Genomic DNA, 18,582 nt, shown 5'->3' on the forward strand with positions numbered 1-18,582 from the left:
ACCCAACACCCCTCTCACAGGCTCTTTGTTTGTGAAATGAAGGAAAGAGGATTGCTTGGAAAAAGAAGAAGAGCTAGGAGAATACCATGTGACAGAAAACAAAGGAAGAGGGAAAACTTCAGCCACTGCCAAAAGGAAAAGTAGGATGAAGTCCAAGAACAACAAAAAAACGACACCGATTTAACCACCGAGTGGAGCATGCTAACCAATGCCAAGCCTCAACAGGAGAAACGGTGAAGATGATAGTTACTCAAGAAGTCTTAGATGAAGGGTTTAAAGATGTATGTGGAGAATACAGCATAAAACTTTCTCATATTTGCCTCACCATAGCCACTGTCTGAAGAAGTAGAAGATCCAGATTCTTGCTTTATGTTATAAAAGTTCACTTTGGAGTCAGCTTGATCCTTCCCAAGTGACCCACTGGCTTCGTCTGTACTCCAGCTCTCCATGTGCTGTTGACTCAGGATGTTACACTTCATGCTCTCCATTACTGATATAATCATATCTGCAGCATAAAAGTGGGCATTTTCCTGCAGAAGATAAAATTATCGGTTAAAATATAAGCATAATCAACTTTTTTTTCCATTGAGAGGTATAAGATTAAAAAATTGAGAAGCTTTATTTAAGCGGAGTTATTGCATAAGTGTTCATTTAACTGAATTATCATATGTCATTATATAAAGCATAGCTTGTATCTTCCAGAGACACCACTATAATCAACAGACAACCCAAGCTGAACTCCCTGTGATATAAAATCCTAGGTTGGTGGTGGCTCTATGGTTGACATCACTCATCAGTCATGGCAGACTTTCCAGCTGAGCACTGACACTGCCTCAGAACCCTTCTCAGCTTGGGGCTTCTAGCAGCCTCTACCAATCAAATGCTGAAATGAAACCTATTTGTCATGCCTTATCAAGTGAAATTTCCAAATTTAAATCAGAACAGTGCTATCTAAGGGATTAACACTCTCTGTGGTTTAAAAAAGAAAAGAAAAAGAAGATATAGTTACCTTTTCTATATCAACAGGGAACACGAACGTTTCTTGTGAGAAGGAATTCAAAGAAATGCTTCTTCTACTGAATTGAACAGCACCTGCCAATACAGCAAGTTATTAAAAATGGAGCAAAAGAAGTTCAAAGATTATCTAAGAAAACAAAACAATTCTAGGGAGTGGCTTTTAAGTTTCATTTAAAAAAAATAGCGCAATTGTAGAATAAACTAGTATGTCAAAAGAAGAATGACCTTTTGGTGGTAGGACTTGCAGATATTGCCTAATGATAATCATTTCTATGAGAGGCTATTGGAGTAACAAAGAAGACATGGAAGAACTACTGGAATGAAGAAGACCAATGAGGCAAAGAGGGTAGAAAGAGAAGAGGGTCATGGAAACTACCTAAAGGAGAGAGAGAGAAGAGTGAGAAAGAACAGTTTAGAAGAAAGGCATAAGAATTATGGAATCACTTTTATAACTCACTGTAATTGACCTAAAATTTCCTGTCTGCAGAAACAAAATATCTGAAAAATGTCAGATTTGCTTCCCTAAAACTGTCTTTCTCTAATCAAAAACAGAAAGAAACTACAGAGTGTATATTCTGCTGACTCATCCACTCTATACCCTAAGCCACTCCATTACTGGCAATGAACACCAGCAAAACACGAATGATTTGTCATGGTATTTTTATTGAAGCATTTAAGGTAAAACATTTTTGTGAGAGCCATAAGAACTGGATTGTCCCAAACTGCTAAATTAGAACAAAATGCTACAGATGTCTTGATGATTATATACAACTCTCAGGTGACAGAGAGACAAGCAGATTACTCAAATACCTTGCCTCATCTTCAAGAAAATGACTGTTCCATGGAAAACTTTGGACCTCTTAGCTTCAGAAGCCATCTGGGGTAGGCAAACTTCTTCTGAAAAAGACTACTAGGTAGTAAATACTGTAGGATCTGAGGTCCATACAGCATCTGTCCCAACTACTCAGTTCTGTCACTGTAGCTATAAACAAAACAAAGCTTTATTTGTAAAAATCAGGAAGCTGGCTGGATTTAACCCTAAGCTCAGTTTTTGGACCGAGTATAGAGGAAAAAGCAGAGAATGGGACAGTGTGGATTCCAGTTCCAGTTCTCCATGCACCAGCTGTGCCATCACATTAAAATTTCCTCATCCCTTAAATTGGCATAATTATCTATTAGGAGATTAAAGGAGCTAAGAATGCGAAAGTGCTCTGTAAATATGTAGATCCTATGCAAAAGAAGGAAGAGCAGAATTGTTTCTGACAGCCTCAGGATGTGCTTACCAGCTTAAAGTAGTCTTTACCTACCACATTATCCAGAAAAGAAAACCCTGCTGCTGTTACTTGAGATGCAACAATCATAGGAAAATTCCATGACCTAGTGACAAATGCCTTTCTCACCACTGTTGCCCCATACTAAAGAAAGAAAGAACTCAATCACCCAGGACTTTATTTTTTAATCCCATGGAATGAATTCCCTTACCAAGTTTAAGAGATACTCACAAAAGACTGAGTTGTTTTTAAAGGTACTTAGCGAGATCGCTGGGAATCATTGTCTTTGGACAAAAGGGGCTGGGGTACCTGTTTTTTACCCAGGAAAAGGACAAAGGTGGTACATATATAAAATAGAATATTATTCAGCTGTAAGAAGAGATGAAATACTGCCATTTGTGACAGGAATGGACCTCGAGATAATCATGCTAAGCAAAATAAGTCAGATAGAAAAAGTTGAAAACCACATGATACCACTTATATGTGAGATATAAATCTAAAAGCAATAAATCAACATGACAAACAAATAGAGACTCATGGATATGGACAGTAAGTAACTAGTGGTTACCAGAGGGTGGAGGAAGGGAGAAGGTAAATGGGGTAAAAGGGGTCAAATATGTGGTGACAGAAAGAAAGAAATCTAACTATAGGTGGTGAACACACAATGCAATATATATATGACTTACTGTTGAATCGTACACTTGAAACTTATGGGATTCTGTTAATCAGTGTCACCATAATAAAAAAAAGAAAAAAAGGAAAGATAAAATTTCATTGACTTTGACCTAGAACTATTCTGTTATATTATAGAACTATTCTATTCTATTTTAACAGAAATAGAAATTAACTCAAAGCATGAATATAACAATGAATATTTAAAAATAAAATAAGCATGCTACAAATTTTAAGAACAATAGCTAATTTATTGACTCTTTAGTGGCATTTTGCATGGATTATCTCCTTTCAGGTATTCCAGTATTTTAGGAATATATTCATTACCTCATAGACGTAGAAGCCCTTGTTTTAATTTAAAAAAAAACAAAGAAAGAAAAAGAAAAAGGTTTTGTATAGACTTTGGGGAATTGTGGTTACTGTTTTTTAAATCTTAGTTATTTTCTAGTCACACTCTGTTCAGGTACATAGGTGAAACAAGTTCATTTCCTCGTAAGTACTGGTGTGCAACAGAGCCCACTCTGTCTGGAAACACCTTCCACCAGTATAGCAAAGTGAGAGCACTTACAATGCTCTCCCTTGCAGACAATGAGTGGAAGGAAGTTCCTGATGGCCCACACCAGCTCAAAGATGGCAGATGGCACTGATTATCAACTAAGCTGAGTTAAGATGACATTTCCCTGCAGTCTAAGGAGAAAGGAAATACTTGATTTCACCATCTATGATGGTGCAGGTGGCTGGGCCTAAAACTATATTAAATGAGCTACTGCACTGGCTTCTGGTCAAAGTGGAAACCCACGATCTTTTTTTCTTAAGAGGAAGACAGTAAGACAGGCTTTAGACCTTTAAACACAGACAAAGCAAATGTGTGAACGGACAGGAATGAAGGAAGTCCCCGACTAAAGTTACCTTCACCAGTGGAAACTGGCAGGTGGGAAGGTGTGAAACAAGCACTGTCAGCCTCAGAATGTGGGGAAGTTGCCAAAATCTTGGAGCGTGTGAACACAGACATCCAAGGAGAGCATCCTGGGAGCACTGTCCGCTCTTGTGTTGCAGTAAAAGAAAAGCTGTTGCTCTTTCCACCTGAGCTTCCCACGGAACCCACAGTGTCCTTCGACAATACTGTCTCCACCAGAGAGTATTCAAGAGACAATGGTGAAGGGCCCAAGGGAGAGGCGCCATCCCCCACAAAGTAGCTGCCACTGTTGCCCACTGTTGGCATTTGGAGGGGCAAATCCTGCAGCGGTTGCTGCACACACTGGGGGTTAATCCAGGTAGCTTTGTGCCTCGTGAACCTGAGGTCTGATTGGCAAGCGGGGTGGCCAGTGTCCAGGAGTCTGGGTGAACCATCAATGCTGCCAGGGTATTCACTGCCCCCTTCCCAGGGGTCCACAAGAGAATCCTCCCGGCCCGAAGACTGTGACACCATCTTTCCAGGCTCAGGGCTGATGTAAATTCCGTTGTTCTACTAGATTAAGGCCTTGAACTCACTATGTGGTCGGCTGGAGTGCTGGAGAGCTTATCTGCAGTGAGCAAGAATCATTCAAGATAAATAAGGGCTCAATCATATCTTTAACTCCAAATCCCTTTAAGGAGGCAAAAAAACAAAAACAAAAAATAAAGTTTGCACTTCACCCTAAACAACAAAATATATTCTCTTGAATTTATAAGACAAACAAACATACAAACAAACGAACCAGCCATAAACTAGCAGCCAACATAGGGGGTATTGGGGTAGGAAAGGGTTTTCAAAGCATAAAAATAATTGAAAGTTATTGTTATTATAAGGGTAAAGTCATATGAAGATACTGCTAATAAAACATATAAAATATAAAACATCCACGCATTATTCCAATAAAATTAAATGTCAAACCCAAAATAGGAATACAATCTGGAAATAAAGACACATTTTCATAGTTTATTTTTATTTAGTTTGTGTTTCAACAAAGTAGACAATGGCCTGTGAGACTGCAGACAATAGCACTAAAAACTTTGTTTCATGTAACTTACATTAGCTTATAATACTTACATTATAATAACGATATAAATTTATGATTAGCTTATAATATCTAAAGAACACAGTATGAATCTAGAATGTATCTTAAAAATGGTCCGCTCACTTTAAGCTTAGTTTTTAGCTTTAGTAAATAAGATAATGATTAAAATGTCAAGAGCTACACAATGAGAAGCACTCTCATCACTGTAATTACAGGCCCAGCACATGTAATCTTCTCCCACTGTCCTTCACATTGTAAAGCTCAAAGCAACCATCAACAGCAAAAGCAAGGTTAGCAAGGTGAAGGGGTAGAGACAGTCTGCTTAGGCGAGTTTAGCCTAAATGAAGGGTAGAGTACAAAGGTATGGAGTGAAGGTGAGTGTCTAGTCCGTTCCAGGGCTTTCTATACCATTGTTATGTATGTAGATGGCTCCCACATGGATCTCTGCCTATTTGACATCTATCCAGCAGGCATGGCTACCTGATATCCAAAAGGAGACACTGATTTACCCCAAACCTGTTCCTTCCAGGTTTTCTTCATCTCAGGAAACAGGCCTATAGTAGCTGACACTACAAATCTAGGAGTCATCTCTGATCCTATCTTTCCATATCTGTAACCCATTAGCAAGGTTTTAACTATAGCTACCACCCAAGTCTAAGTCACCATCTTCTCTCACCTGGATCTCCTGCTATCTTCTCAATGGGTTTCCCTGCTTCTACTTGTCTAGTTATAATCGGGAGGTATTCAGAGAGATCTTTTATAAACCTAAGTCAGATTCCCCTAATCAACACTCCGCCACCCCACACCGACTCCGACAGAGTCCCATCAAATCTAAAATAAAATCCAAACTTCTTACCTTGTCCTTACAGCATGACATGTTCCTACCTTGCAGATTTCTCTTACTTTTCTTTGTCCTAACCACGCAGCAAGGTTTTGAGTCCTACAAGCTTTTGCATACCCTAATGATGCTGTTCTAGTCCCTCTGCCTAGAATGCTGTTTCCCCGAATGATCACTCATCTGGCTCCTTTCTATCTTATTGCTTGCCTTGGTTTATGAATTACTTCCTCAAGAAGTCTTGCCTAACTACCTCTCTTAAAGTGGTTCCCTGGTTACTCCATATCACATCACTTCCTGATATTTTTTTGGCTCCTTACTGTCATTCCTCTCCACCTCCCTGACTATAAGCTCCATGAGAGCAGGGGCCTTGTCCTTGGTAAGGTCACAGAGTTGCACACAGGGGTTCAATAAAAGTTATAGACTAAATGAACAAATCCAACAAAGTAGAAATAAAATCATGAGCTAGAGAAACAACTTCTATGGTAGATATAACTGCTCTATTACTGTGGCAGCATTATTCATATAAGGATAGAACTAAATCCATTTTTCCTAAAGATATGAAAATTTTCTCATCCAATGCTTACAAATAGACCAAAAAAAGATACATGTGAAAATTCTATGAAAAATCTTTGGGTTTTCTTGATTCTAGGTCATACCTTTTGGATACAGATATGTATATACGCCATCCTGAAAACACTGGACAACCTTCAAATCACCATTCACAAAATGTCACAGGATACGATGGCAACTGGCAGAACTTGCTACCCCGAAGTGCTCATCTTCCTTTTCCTGACTGCAAATCTCACCTTACACCCCAATTTCTCTTCGCCACAAGTCTTTTTCCTCTCCAATAATTTGGGGTGTTATAATTACAAAGGAAACCATGACTATGTTTTTATAAAATGCCAAAAACACAGAAGCCTAGAGTAAAAAGTGAAGCACTCTTATTGCATCATCCACCAACCCTACTTCATTCCTAGGAATAACATTGCTAACCGTTTTATTCCTTCCAGGTCTTTTTCTATGAATTAATGTACATATGTCAGATTGAAGATATGCTTTGTTTTCTATACACACACATGGGATTATATTGGACATACTCTATAACCTACCTTCTTTTACTGTCAATAATATGTTCTGAGGGTATATATCATGTCATTCTTCTTAACTGTCTTACCACTTTCTATAGTATAAGTGTATCGTAATTTACTTACCCAGATTCCTATTGATGGAAATTTATTTTTAGTTTTTCACTATTAAAAAATATACAGCAATGAACATCTTTGTTCATATTGCTTTTTATTGGCTTTCATTTGCCAGATCTTTTCTCTTATTAGTTCTAATTTTAGTTCTGCGTCCATAGCTCATGCTAACCTATTTTTATGTCATATCTGTTTTTGTGGTGGAAGATGACAGATGTGAAATCATATGAAAAACACAAACCTTCAAACAAGTGATAAGTAATAGTGATCCATGTGTTTTTTTTAATAAACAGATTAAAGTCAATAGTTCAAAGAGAATGATGTCATTTATGAGCCTCCTAGATATGGAATTGACTTAATTGCATTGAGCAAAACCAGACTTCCTTATAAAAAGTAATTTTCCGAAGCAAGTGCTTGCTCCACTTCCTTCTAGAAAGGTGTTCTTGCTTTACACAAATAACTAGCATCTGCTGGCTTTGCCAGATTATAAAATGAGAACATTCTAGAGCTGGAATAGGCCCACAGAGATTAAAAGCCATGTCCAAGGTCACAGCTGGGTACTGGCAGAGAGAGGATGACAAGCCAAGTTGGAGCATAAGTTTCTCTAAGAGGCAGATTGACACACAGAGGAGACAGCAATGATTGAGAACAAAGTCCAGGCCTTAGTGATAGAAGGTCAACATCTCCATTTCTTGATCTTCAGATCAGATCATCTGTAAGATACCGTGGTATAGTTTCTTGTTGGTTGCTTGTTGCCACATTGCTTGTAGTCTGTTAGCTATTCAATTGAACAAATAGCATTGTTTTTGTTTTGGTAGCACTGGGGTAACAGTAGTGACTAAAATAAGCTTCCTGCCATCCAGTTTACATTCTGGTAGAGGGAAGATAGTGACTAAACAAACATTCACATATTTCAGGTACCGACAGGCAATAAATAGGTAATGTGGGTCTAAGCAATACTTGGCATCTTCTCAAAGTGCATCTCACCGTCACGAATGGGGTCCTTTGAATCAGAGATGCAAAGATATGTACAAAGATAAAATCAATTTTCAAAAACATTTTAAAGGTAGAGAAATCAAGTTGTAAAGTTTACTGTCATTTCTATTGAGAGTTTCCTATTGAGGGGAAGGTAAGCACAGGTCAGATTACCAGTTAACAGATACACAGCAGCAAAAGTCCTAGGGACAAGAAGAGACCACAGAACTCCCCTGCCAAGTCATTCATTCTAGGCACATCCCTGCCCATCCGTCAGTGGTCCCATTGAGAATGACTGCTTCACTAGAACCACTACAGCCATGGTATCAGCTAGAAAGATGCAACCTTTTTAAGAGGGGCAGGTGACTCAGCAAGGCATGAACCAACATGACCTGTATAGAGAGCCCAAAAAGTCTTTCAGACCGTAAGCAGCCAGCGCTTTGATGGTAGATGAGCAGCTTTAGCTTCTTAACAATGTTAAAGTTACTCCATGACGAGGCACAAATAAGATTTAGGATTTCATCTGCCCCAAAACTAAACCGCTAACTGAAGACACGAATGGGACCATCAGAGTGAAAACTCATCTTAAATTTTACTTTCTCAGTGAAGCCTTCCTGGTCACCCTATAAGTAATGGCAACTGTCCCTCCCCAAAAGTTCCTGTCTCCTTCCAAATCCTTATTTTTCTCTTTACTCCTTAGCACTAATCCTCGTTTTATTTAACCTCAATGACTAACACCCACTAGAATGTAAAATCTCTGAGGGCAAGTTTTAAAAAAAAAAATTATTTTGTACACTACTCTGTCCCCAGAACCTAGAAACAGGGCCACAAATAGGTACTCAATAAATATATTCTAAGTATATGAATGAGTGAACAAACGAATGAACAATACATAAGTATGATTATGTTGATTATTCCTATTGTCCAAGAAAGGAAGAAAAGATGTCACCCTTTAGAAAAAATCAGAGGTCACAGCCTAAAATGTCTGCCAACCATTTCCTTAGAATAAAGGATGTTAGAGAATAGAAGTCACAAACGAGAGTTGAGGGTGAAAGGTAAAATTCATTTCTATCAATTTTATGGTGTCTTACTAAGCACCCCCACTCTCAAGCAATAAACAAATGCAAGCAAACAAAGAGTAAATGGATCTTTAACCATAGCATGTGAGCTATTTGGTTAACACAGTTCCCCAGAACCTCTTCCCCTCTTTTTGTATCTACTTCCCTTCACGCTTTGACTTTAAACAAAGACTAACATCCTCAAAGACTCAACAGACTAACACTATCATAACATATCAAACAGAAACCATTTCAATGCTCAATAATGTGATGCCACAAAGAGTGAACTATAACTTTCACACAGCTGCACCTTCACTGCAGCAAGTGAACACTGTGTTCTAATGCTAAAACCTTAGGAAGGAAACATGTTGCAATAGTGGCTTCACAAGGACTCTTCTAAGACCAATTTAGCCTTTGGCAATGACCCTTAATTCTGAAGATTCGTTGTCAGAAGAATACAGAGGAACGACAGAAAATAGTTAAGAGAAATACATGAGTTGGGGTGAGAAAGTGACTCAATGAAGGCAAAGATCAAAGAACTCCAGATATTTTATCTAATAATACCATACAGTTGTCCAATACACATACATGATTAACTTCCTATGGTCAATGCATATGTCATACTTTCCACTCTCACTCTTCACAATGATAACTCGTGATATTTCAGATTTCATTATGCCTATTTGAGGAATGAAATGGAGACTGTTAGGGGACTTGCCCAAAATCTCACCATTAGTAATTAGCAGAAGTAGAACAAAAAAATCTGACACCTGATCCAAAGCTCTTTCCGCTGGTATCATTCTGTTGGACTAAAATTAGCAGAATATTTCCTATTTCATTAGCAAAGTAATTTTTTAAAAATTTCTCATCAGATTTGTCACAAAACATAGGATTAAGAGCCACACAGCTATTTTTGATTTCATGTTGTCATAAAATTTCCCCAGAATTTTATAATTATAGCCTTCCTATTTATAAAAATAATTATTTGCACATACATCTCCAATATAAAACTATTTATTTATAAACCTTACACATCCACAGCTATTATATGAAATGTCCAGAACAGGAAAACCCACAGAGACAGAAAGTGAATCAGTGCTTAGGGCAAGGGAAAGGGGATGGAAAGACAGGGAGTGACTACTAAAGGGTACGGAGTATCTTTGTGAAGTTCTAAATGTGGCATAAATCTGTTAATACATTAAAAACACTGAATTGTATATTTAAATGGCCGAATTGTATGTTATGTGAGTTCTATCTGAATCTCAATAGTGCTGTCAAAAAAATAAAACAGGAAGAAGTACCTATCCCCCTTCAAAAAAGTCAGAATACTAAAGAGCACGGGTATTTCATGGGATACAGGAATCAAAGGAGAGCAAGCTGTAAGTCAGGCTGTAAACAAAGGCACTGAAAGTTAAAAGGGGAAATAGAGAGTAAATAAAGGGTGTAGACCCCAGAAGAAAAATTCCTTTGATATAAAGAGCAAGACGGAATTTATCTGCTGAGATGAACTTACCATCATCAATTGAGGGCCCACATTTTATGAAAAATAAGAGTCTAGGGACATTTGCTGTAAGGGGCTCTTCAAGTGCTCTGTATACCAGGAAGAACCTCGGACTTAACTCTGGGCTTCCTGCACTGTGCCTTAGGTGCTTACACAGTCTGAGTCAACTATTATAAGGAAGTTCCTTGTCTCCTCTTTTTGACAAATGAATAGACCTGCCCCGTCCAATCAGAACTGCATAATTTGGATGCCTCATTTACATAAAACAGACCTAATTGAGAACCTGGGTAGGAACTTTCGCTATAAAAGGCAGTCTCCCCTTTGTTTCAGTGGAACACAATTTAGGTTTCTACTCTTGTGTCTCCTGGACTGCAGCAACTTTTGCTCGAATAAATGCATTTTATTTATTAGTCTAAAATTAATTTTGGTTTACAAGGAAATACTTAATAAGTGTGCCTAAAGTAGGTATGAAGAGGAGAAAGGAAGTAGAAGTGAAAACAACTGAATCATCTAGAAAAAGAAAAAAAAAAAAGGACTGATAAAGACAGATCATCAGCATGATGGCTAGCAGTTATTGGGCACCGATTGCCAGACTCTACACTGAGGGCTTCAGGCATCCATCTTCACCTTTAAACCAGCACTGTAAGGGAGGTTCTGCTGGTCCCAATTTATAGATGGGAAACAAAGTCAAAGAGGTTAAGTACTGTGGTTATGTTTGGTTAAGTGCCTATCCTTTTAGAAATATTTAGAAATAATCGATAGAATTTCTTGAATTTGCTCTAATACAGTAGAAAGTGTTGGTGGGAGATATAGGTAAAACACAATTGACCATATTGATAACTCTTGAAGGTAGGAGATGAGTACATCTCTACTTTTAAGATTGAAATTTTTCATAAGAAAAGTCCCTAAGTTAAAAAAAAAAAAATTTGCTGTATCTGTCCAAATGTCCCTAAGTTATCTCTCTGACCTCCTTATCTACTACCTTTATACTGGCACATCTCTCTATCCCTCCCATCTTTATTTAAATTACCTTTAGATTGAAACCTACCATCGCCCTTTTTAAAACTGCATCCCTACATGTATACACTATCCTTATTTACTGTATCTACTATTTTATTAAGCCCTATTTTTTCCCCATAGCTCTCATCTTCTGATATCTTACCTATCATCAACAGTTCATAACTCACACTTATATGGAATTCGTTATGTGCCTGGAACTGTTTTAAATTTTCTACACACACACACACACACACACACTTGATCCTCCTAACAATCTCTGTATGAGGTTGATATAACATCACTATCTTCATTTTACAGATAAGAAACTGAGGCACAGCTAGTAAATAGAGCCAGTTTACATCCAGACAGTCTTGCTCCCAAGTCCACAGTTTTACCCACAACAGCACAGGAGTGAAGAAAAGACCTTTACGTTCTCATGGATCCAAACAACTCTCCAGAATTCAAAATGTCTGCTGTAAATCCAGCAACATCTGTGACATTGACATGCTTACCTCCCTCAGCCCAAGTATCCAAACTAAGAATGAGCAACAACAAAAAACCGGTTTTTATATAGGTCCTGGGACAGTTTAAATGATTTGACAATTGAGCCATATAATTTAAAATATCCTTAAAATATGCATATACAAAAGTTCAAGTCTCCTCTCACGTACCAGATTTAAAGTGGCTGTTATGTACCAAAAGCTGTAGTCTAAGAACAATTTTCAAATACAGAATAGGGGAAGTACTTTACATATATTGAGTCGTTTTCTGATCCATTATAGTTTATTGGAAAAGAAGGTAGAAAGAAAAGTGTTAGGATAAAAATAAAAAATCCACCATCCAATTTTCATCACATGAAACCAACTAATGAAAAGCACCTGCTGGCTGTGGGTGCTTTTTTCAATGTTACCTAAGAAGGGGAGCAGAGTTTGCTACCCAAAATATGCCTCTTTAGGATACTATTTTAGGCTGGTTAATTTCAAGAAACAACAGACATGGGAGAAGCTCGGAAAATCAAATAGAAGTTACCCTTTATAAAAAGACATTTACCCAAGGACATTTGAAAGGGAAATCTCCATTTTAAGGCTGCTTCTCTCGCAGCATCTGGAAGTGAGGACATTTAAATCTCTAGAAACTATTATCAATGGAGAAAGCACCGACTTAAATCTGCATAACAATCTTACTCTTGTTTGCTGTACTCTTTCTGGTAACCTTCCTTAACTGACTCCTCACTCTCAACAGCTTCTTTTGTCTTTAGCTAAAAGTGGTACTTAAGATGATGACTTCTGCCATTTCTGCAAGTTACTCAGTTATCCTGGGTCTCTCTCATCTATACAGGAAGTATACATATTGTTAAATTTTTTTTTCTCCTGCTAATCTCATGTCAATTTGATTATTAGACCAGCCAGAAGAACCAGAGGAAAGTTTTTCCTCCCTGACGCCTGCAAAAACAAACAAACAAACAAGCGTTCAGGTCTAAGTTATATTTATCTCTTTTGATAAATGTTAAGTTAAAGATCTAAGAACAGAACTAAAGTTATTTTAGGGAAAAAATCGTTTTCAAACAACTCTTGGGCAGATGATATGAAGTGCGCAGTTAATTTCAGCTTCTATTCATTTGCCATTTTCCAGTCTAATGTTACAGATGACAAAAACACTTGACTCTGAAACTTCCTTTTATTTACTGAAAAGTACTTCTTGTCCACAGTTCACACTTCACATTCTAGTGAGAAATAATGTATTCATTCATTATCACCATTTTGTGGATGAGAAAACAGAGCCAGAAAATGGAAAACAAGACCACATAACAACCCAGTGGCATTCTCAGGGTCCATACTGTGGAAACTTATTCCAGATCCCTGTTTCACCCCTAATGCCACCTCTATATGTGGAATAAAACACAGTGCAGAAGTTAAAAAAAAAAAAATCACGAGTCCCAATCAAATATAATTTCTATACCAACTTGAGAGAATTTACTTAATAGCTGTAACCTTTGGCCAAGGCTCTCTGTGCTTCCTTTGCAGGACTGTGAAAACTAAATGAACTGTAACATGCATATCTTAGTTGGAAATGCAATATTCTATCTAAGTTAGCTTTATTATCACCATCATTGGTATAATTTTATAAAGACTTACAGTTCACTTTAAGTCGACACAATTAAGGAGACTCTGGTTTTATTTCTCAGCCTCCTAACAGAGTCATCCTTAACTCTTGTCAATTAAAATAGAAAAAAACAATCAGAGGACTGATTTGGTATCCTGGAATGATACAATATGACACAAAGGCACTAGTATTTCTCATGTTTATAATATCTGACAGGATAGGCATGCTTATTTGTATCCCTTCAAATTAGTGAGGGTGGGGGGGGATGTACTCTTTCTGGAGTTCTTTATCTATCTTCCTCAAATGCTTATTCTTGGAATGTTTATCCTTGGCTCTGACAGAATTTTCGTGTCAGAAATCAAGAACTCCAACTTGAAAGCAAACGATGTGTTCAGAGTTAAGTGATCTCATGAAGAACATGTCTGATCAAATCTAACTCGCCTGGGGCCACGACTTTCAATTTTCATCAATGTGCCTAGCAGCTCCCCCACTTTGTACAGGCCCCAAAGAAGTTGATTAAAAAAAAAAAAAAAAAGGCAAAGTTCCTCTCCCCTGACGTCACACCGTGACGGGCAGTTTCAGGAGGCAGTGAAGAGGAACTGCAAGAAGAGATTGAGAAAGACACATCCGGCCACTTTGGACAGGTAATTTGGAAAACTCCAGCACTGCCCTGAAGTTGCTGTCTTAACTCCCTGCTCCAAACAAGTTACTGTTCGTGGCCAGGAGGAAGGTGTGGCAGCAATGTGGTGATACCTTAATTTATCTTATTTTGTAGAAACCACACTTTATACTTTCAAAACACTACCCTCCCTGCAATTATCTTCCAAACCACCTCTTGAGGTAAAGCAAGTTGTCCTCCCACTTCTCACACCAGCAACTGAAATTAAAATGCAAACCGAAGTTCACTGCTATTTGGCCTTAGGAAAGGGTCTAAGAAACACAAGTTTCCCCAACTCTCGGTTCTTTGCACTTTCCCACCATATCGTCAAACTCAGAGATCCTTCTAAATTCCATTGTAATAACACAATAAGGGCAGCTCTTGAATATACCCTTTCCTTTGACCCTTAATTCGCATTAGGGCTAAATAACCCCTCCTCCGAAGGTTTTCTACATTCTTTAAGCATCAATTTCGCAGACGGACGGTAGCAACCCCCACCGCGCAGTCCCCGTCAGGTGGGCGGGCGAGTTAAGTATAAAATGCAGCTATTCCGCTTTTTCCGTTGCAATCTCAGTAAGATGGACTTCGCATGCGACGTTGGAACCAAACAAAACGCCGCGCTTTCATGTTCCAACCTATCTCGGTTAAGTTCAAGAGAGGGTGCTCCGCGGGCGTGCACAATCTGTGAGCTTACTTTTGGGGAACTGAGAAAAACCACTAAGGCCGGAACACAGCGCCTGGAACCACGCAGGGCTCAGACTTTGTGCTCACTGAGAGTCGTCCTGCGCAAAAGTGCCTTGAGACGCTCCCGACCTTCCGGACCCAAACTCAGCAAAGTAGCCCTCTCCTGAAAGTAAACTCCATAAAAACTTGCCCGCTGCCCCTACAGAGAAGCCCCTACCGGCATTCTCCAAAGGCCCTCATGACTGCCCTGACCTACCCTGCAATCCTCGCAGTGTCTGGCGCCCCTCCTACCATCCTGCTTCTCAATCACATCAGTCTACCTCTTACCGGGAGGTGAAGAGCTGCGCCGGGGGAGCGCAGCGCGTCGGGTCCTCGCTCATGCGCGTCCCGGCGGCGTTGCGAGGTCACCGCGCTCCACAGCCGCGAAGAGAGAGAGCCAAGGGCGGGAAGCTGCACCCGGACGCCGCCACGCCCCTCCACCCACCCACCAAACCCCGGGGCTTCCAGGGCAATCCAAGGAGCTCTTCAAGGCCGAAAAGCACCGCCCCCTGGCCGGTTGCTCACAGGGGGACATCGAAGGCAGAAGCTAGAAGGTACTTGGGCCCCCGGGCTCCCCTTTCGACTGTGGCCTCTGCCCCGCCCCCAGTGCCCTGGGCTATGCGGGCTGGGGACCGCCGAGAGCATCGGCGCTCCCTTCTCACCGTCCTCGCTCTGGAAATCTCGCCCTGCCCTCGCTGGGGGCCCAGACGGAGCCGCGCCTTGAGGGGTAGAAAAAAAAAAGAGATAAACGCAGACCCGGCGGACATAGATGCCTAGCCCCAAACGCCCTAAACAGAGGTATTTAGCATTCGGCACAACTTCCTGAAATGAAGGATGCTCCTCATAAGTAATTTGGATGCAAAGTCTGCAAAGAAATCAGCGGGCCCAGAGGGGAACTGCAACTTACCCCGCGCGGAGCCGCTGCTCCCCGCGGAGTCCCACTCCGATGGCTTAACTGTCAGCATTCGTTTAACCTATTCGTCACCTTGTGCTCTAGCAGCGAGGGTCTGGAATCCCATCACAGCTGTGCCGCAGAGAGCATCCAGAGCCGGGTGGTTGCTGGGGAGAAGCCGCCAACCAATACAGAAAGAGACACAAATAGAAACCTAAGCTGGGTTAGTTAAAGCTGAGGGTACTACGTCCCTCCTCCCCTAGGGGGCTTCAGCGCTCTCGAGTAGCGCCCTCACCTCTCTTGGGGAAAGAATCTTTGAGTTACCTGCCCCACAATAACGCACAGGTGAACCGGTCCTGGCCTGCTTAGAAGGGTCCCTTCCACTTGGTATAAACAAACTCCGTCGCACTCCCCTTGACTCCTTGGCTTTGTCCTTTGTCACTTTTAGGTTGCGCAACCACGTCACAGGTATTCGGGGCTTAATTTGCCAGGTGTCTCTCTGGAACACTACCCTCCCTGGCATAGCCTGGCATATAGAGGTTAAGGGGCAGTACTGTTTAGTCGCTCCTGCTTCAGATGAAGACAGCAGGAACCAATCCCAGAAAGCCAGATGAATACTACCTGTCAATCACCTCTCTTCCGTTGAGGGAAGCCTGTTCAGAGTTTAGGACGGCTTAGACCTAAAGAAGCTTTGGACATTTGGATTCTGTCTCAGGAATTCAGGTTGGCTGAAGGCGGATTGGGGAGGGCTTACATTAAACTACCAGAAAAAAAGGGGTATGAGGTGTATGCTTATATTTGTTGACTACCTGCTATGTGCCAAATTCTTTACCTAATTATCTTAAGTGATCCTATCAACACCCCTGAGAATAACAAATCATTTGTTCCCATTTCGCAGAGGAGGAATCTGGTTTAGAGGGATTAAGTTACTTGCCCTAGGCCACACAGCTAGTAAGTAGCAGAGTCAGGCTTTGAAGGTAGATGTATCTAACACCAAATCCTATCTCCACTGTCCACCACACCATAGCAAGACAGAAAAATAATGAAATGAAAAAGCCAACCAAGAACCTATTTGAGGTATATTTAAAAGGGAAGAGGAATCAGGAGGAAGCCAAGAGAAAGAATCTTAAAACAAGAGCAAATGTCATGCAGAGTAAATTAGCGAGTCTACTAGCCAAATAACAAACTGTACCAGGTAGCAGACTAGACATCATCCAAGGCAAGAAAAGCAATCTTATAGGGAAACTAGGAGATTTTAGAGCAAGACAGTAAGATCTAATCAGTTCCCTTTGTAGTCACTTTGAAATCATCTTGACCGAAAGTGTCATAGTCTGGCCTGTGCACTATCATGTGAGACATCCTATGCATTTGAACATACACATACAACATCTAACAGATAAAGGAGGCCCACATTCTTGAAAAGTAGCTATAGAACTAACAGTTCAAGGACAGATTTCTCAAATTAAGAATACCCACTGGAAAGCTGCTCTGTCTCCCCTGGGACCTGGCAGTAGAATTTCCCAAGCTCTAAATACTGAGGGATGGGCTTTTCAAGAATGCCTAATTGATTGGTCAGTTCTGAGAGAGTCACTGATAATTACCATGCAGGAAAAGCAGAGGCTGGTTTTGGTTTTGTTTGAGGAAGGTCATCTTCCAGATCACAGTGCCCTCCAAGACTCAAGGCTTAAGAGTAGTGTGAGTATCAGGAACAACTCACATGGCTCATGCCCAACACCCACTGGTCACACACAAAGCTCCATTGTGGCCAGGACAGCTTCTAGGAGTCTAGAAGCCTGGCAGCTGCCCCCCCAAGTGGGAGGGGGGCTTCACAAGAATTGATTTGTGCCATGAGCAGAGATGTGACCCTGTTTTTGAGCTCAGCTGATGGAGTCAGCAAAGGGGAAATCGGTCTCTGTACAAAACAGGAAGAAGATTAGATGAACTGCATAATAAGCTATCAGAAGGAGCCTATTGGCATCATTACCACACTGCATGGGAGGGAAGCCAAGACATGCCTCAGAGAGTGAAAGAACTGAGGGAAGGTACATTTGGCTTGTTTCAGTTTCTTTTCCTCCTGTCAGTCTGAAACACCCATTATCCACAAAAGGACAAATTTGTATGATTTCACTTACATGAGGAATCAAGAATAGGCAAATTCATAGAGTCAGAAAATAGAATAGAGGTTGTTACCAACTGATGGGGGAAAGAAAATGGGGAGTTATTTTTTTATGAGTACAGAGTTTCTGTTGAGATGATGAGAAAGTTCTGGAGATGAAAAGTCATGATGATTGTACATTGTTGCAAATGTAGTTAATGCCACTGAATTGTATACTTAAGATGGTTAAAATAGTAAATTTTATATTGTGTATATATTACAATTATATATGTATATATAATTAAAATCTATTATCATGATGTAATAATTCTTTAGAGCAAAAGCCCAAGTGAAAGCAGTATGTTAAGAAAGGATCTCTACCCCTGGACATTCTTTTCTTGAATTTTAATAAGTCTTGCCCTATTTTGCTTTCCTTTAAAGGTGTGCGAACCTAGTTTTGGATTTTTGTATTCTCCCATTCAGAAGCAATAGTCCTGCCATTTTACTATTTACTATTTTACTATTAAGTATTGGAGAACCTTGCCCTCTCCCTGGAGTTTCTTAAGAGCCCAGGCGCTTAT

The 18,582-nt window shown here is 40.1% G+C and overlaps 1 protein-coding gene across 2 annotated transcripts in view; it reads right to left on the reverse strand.

Moving 5' to 3' along the window:
- Positions 1 to 4,460, reverse strand: part of RUBCNL (RUN and cysteine rich domain containing beclin 1 interacting protein like) — a 26,038-nt gene extending 21,578 nt beyond the window's left edge. For both annotated transcript variants that reach the window (XM_006913494.3, XM_006913493.3), the window contains exons 1-3: positions 3,870 to 4,460; positions 1,010 to 1,092; positions 326 to 530 (exon numbers count right to left, since the gene is read on the reverse strand). In XM_006913494.3, coding sequence (XP_006913556.1) covers positions 326 to 530; positions 1,010 to 1,092; positions 3,870 to 4,389 — 808 coding nt within the window. In that variant the 5' untranslated portion in view covers positions 4,390 to 4,460. The remainder of the gene's footprint in view (positions 1 to 325; positions 531 to 1,009; positions 1,093 to 3,869) is intronic.
- Positions 4,461 to 18,582: the final 14,122 nt, after the last annotated feature.

Source organism: Pteropus alecto, unplaced genomic scaffold (genome assembly GCF_000325575.1).
Source record: "Pteropus alecto unplaced genomic scaffold, ASM32557v1 scaffold245, whole genome shotgun sequence".
Classification (NCBI taxonomy): Eukaryota; Metazoa; Chordata; class Mammalia; order Chiroptera; family Pteropodidae; genus Pteropus; species Pteropus alecto.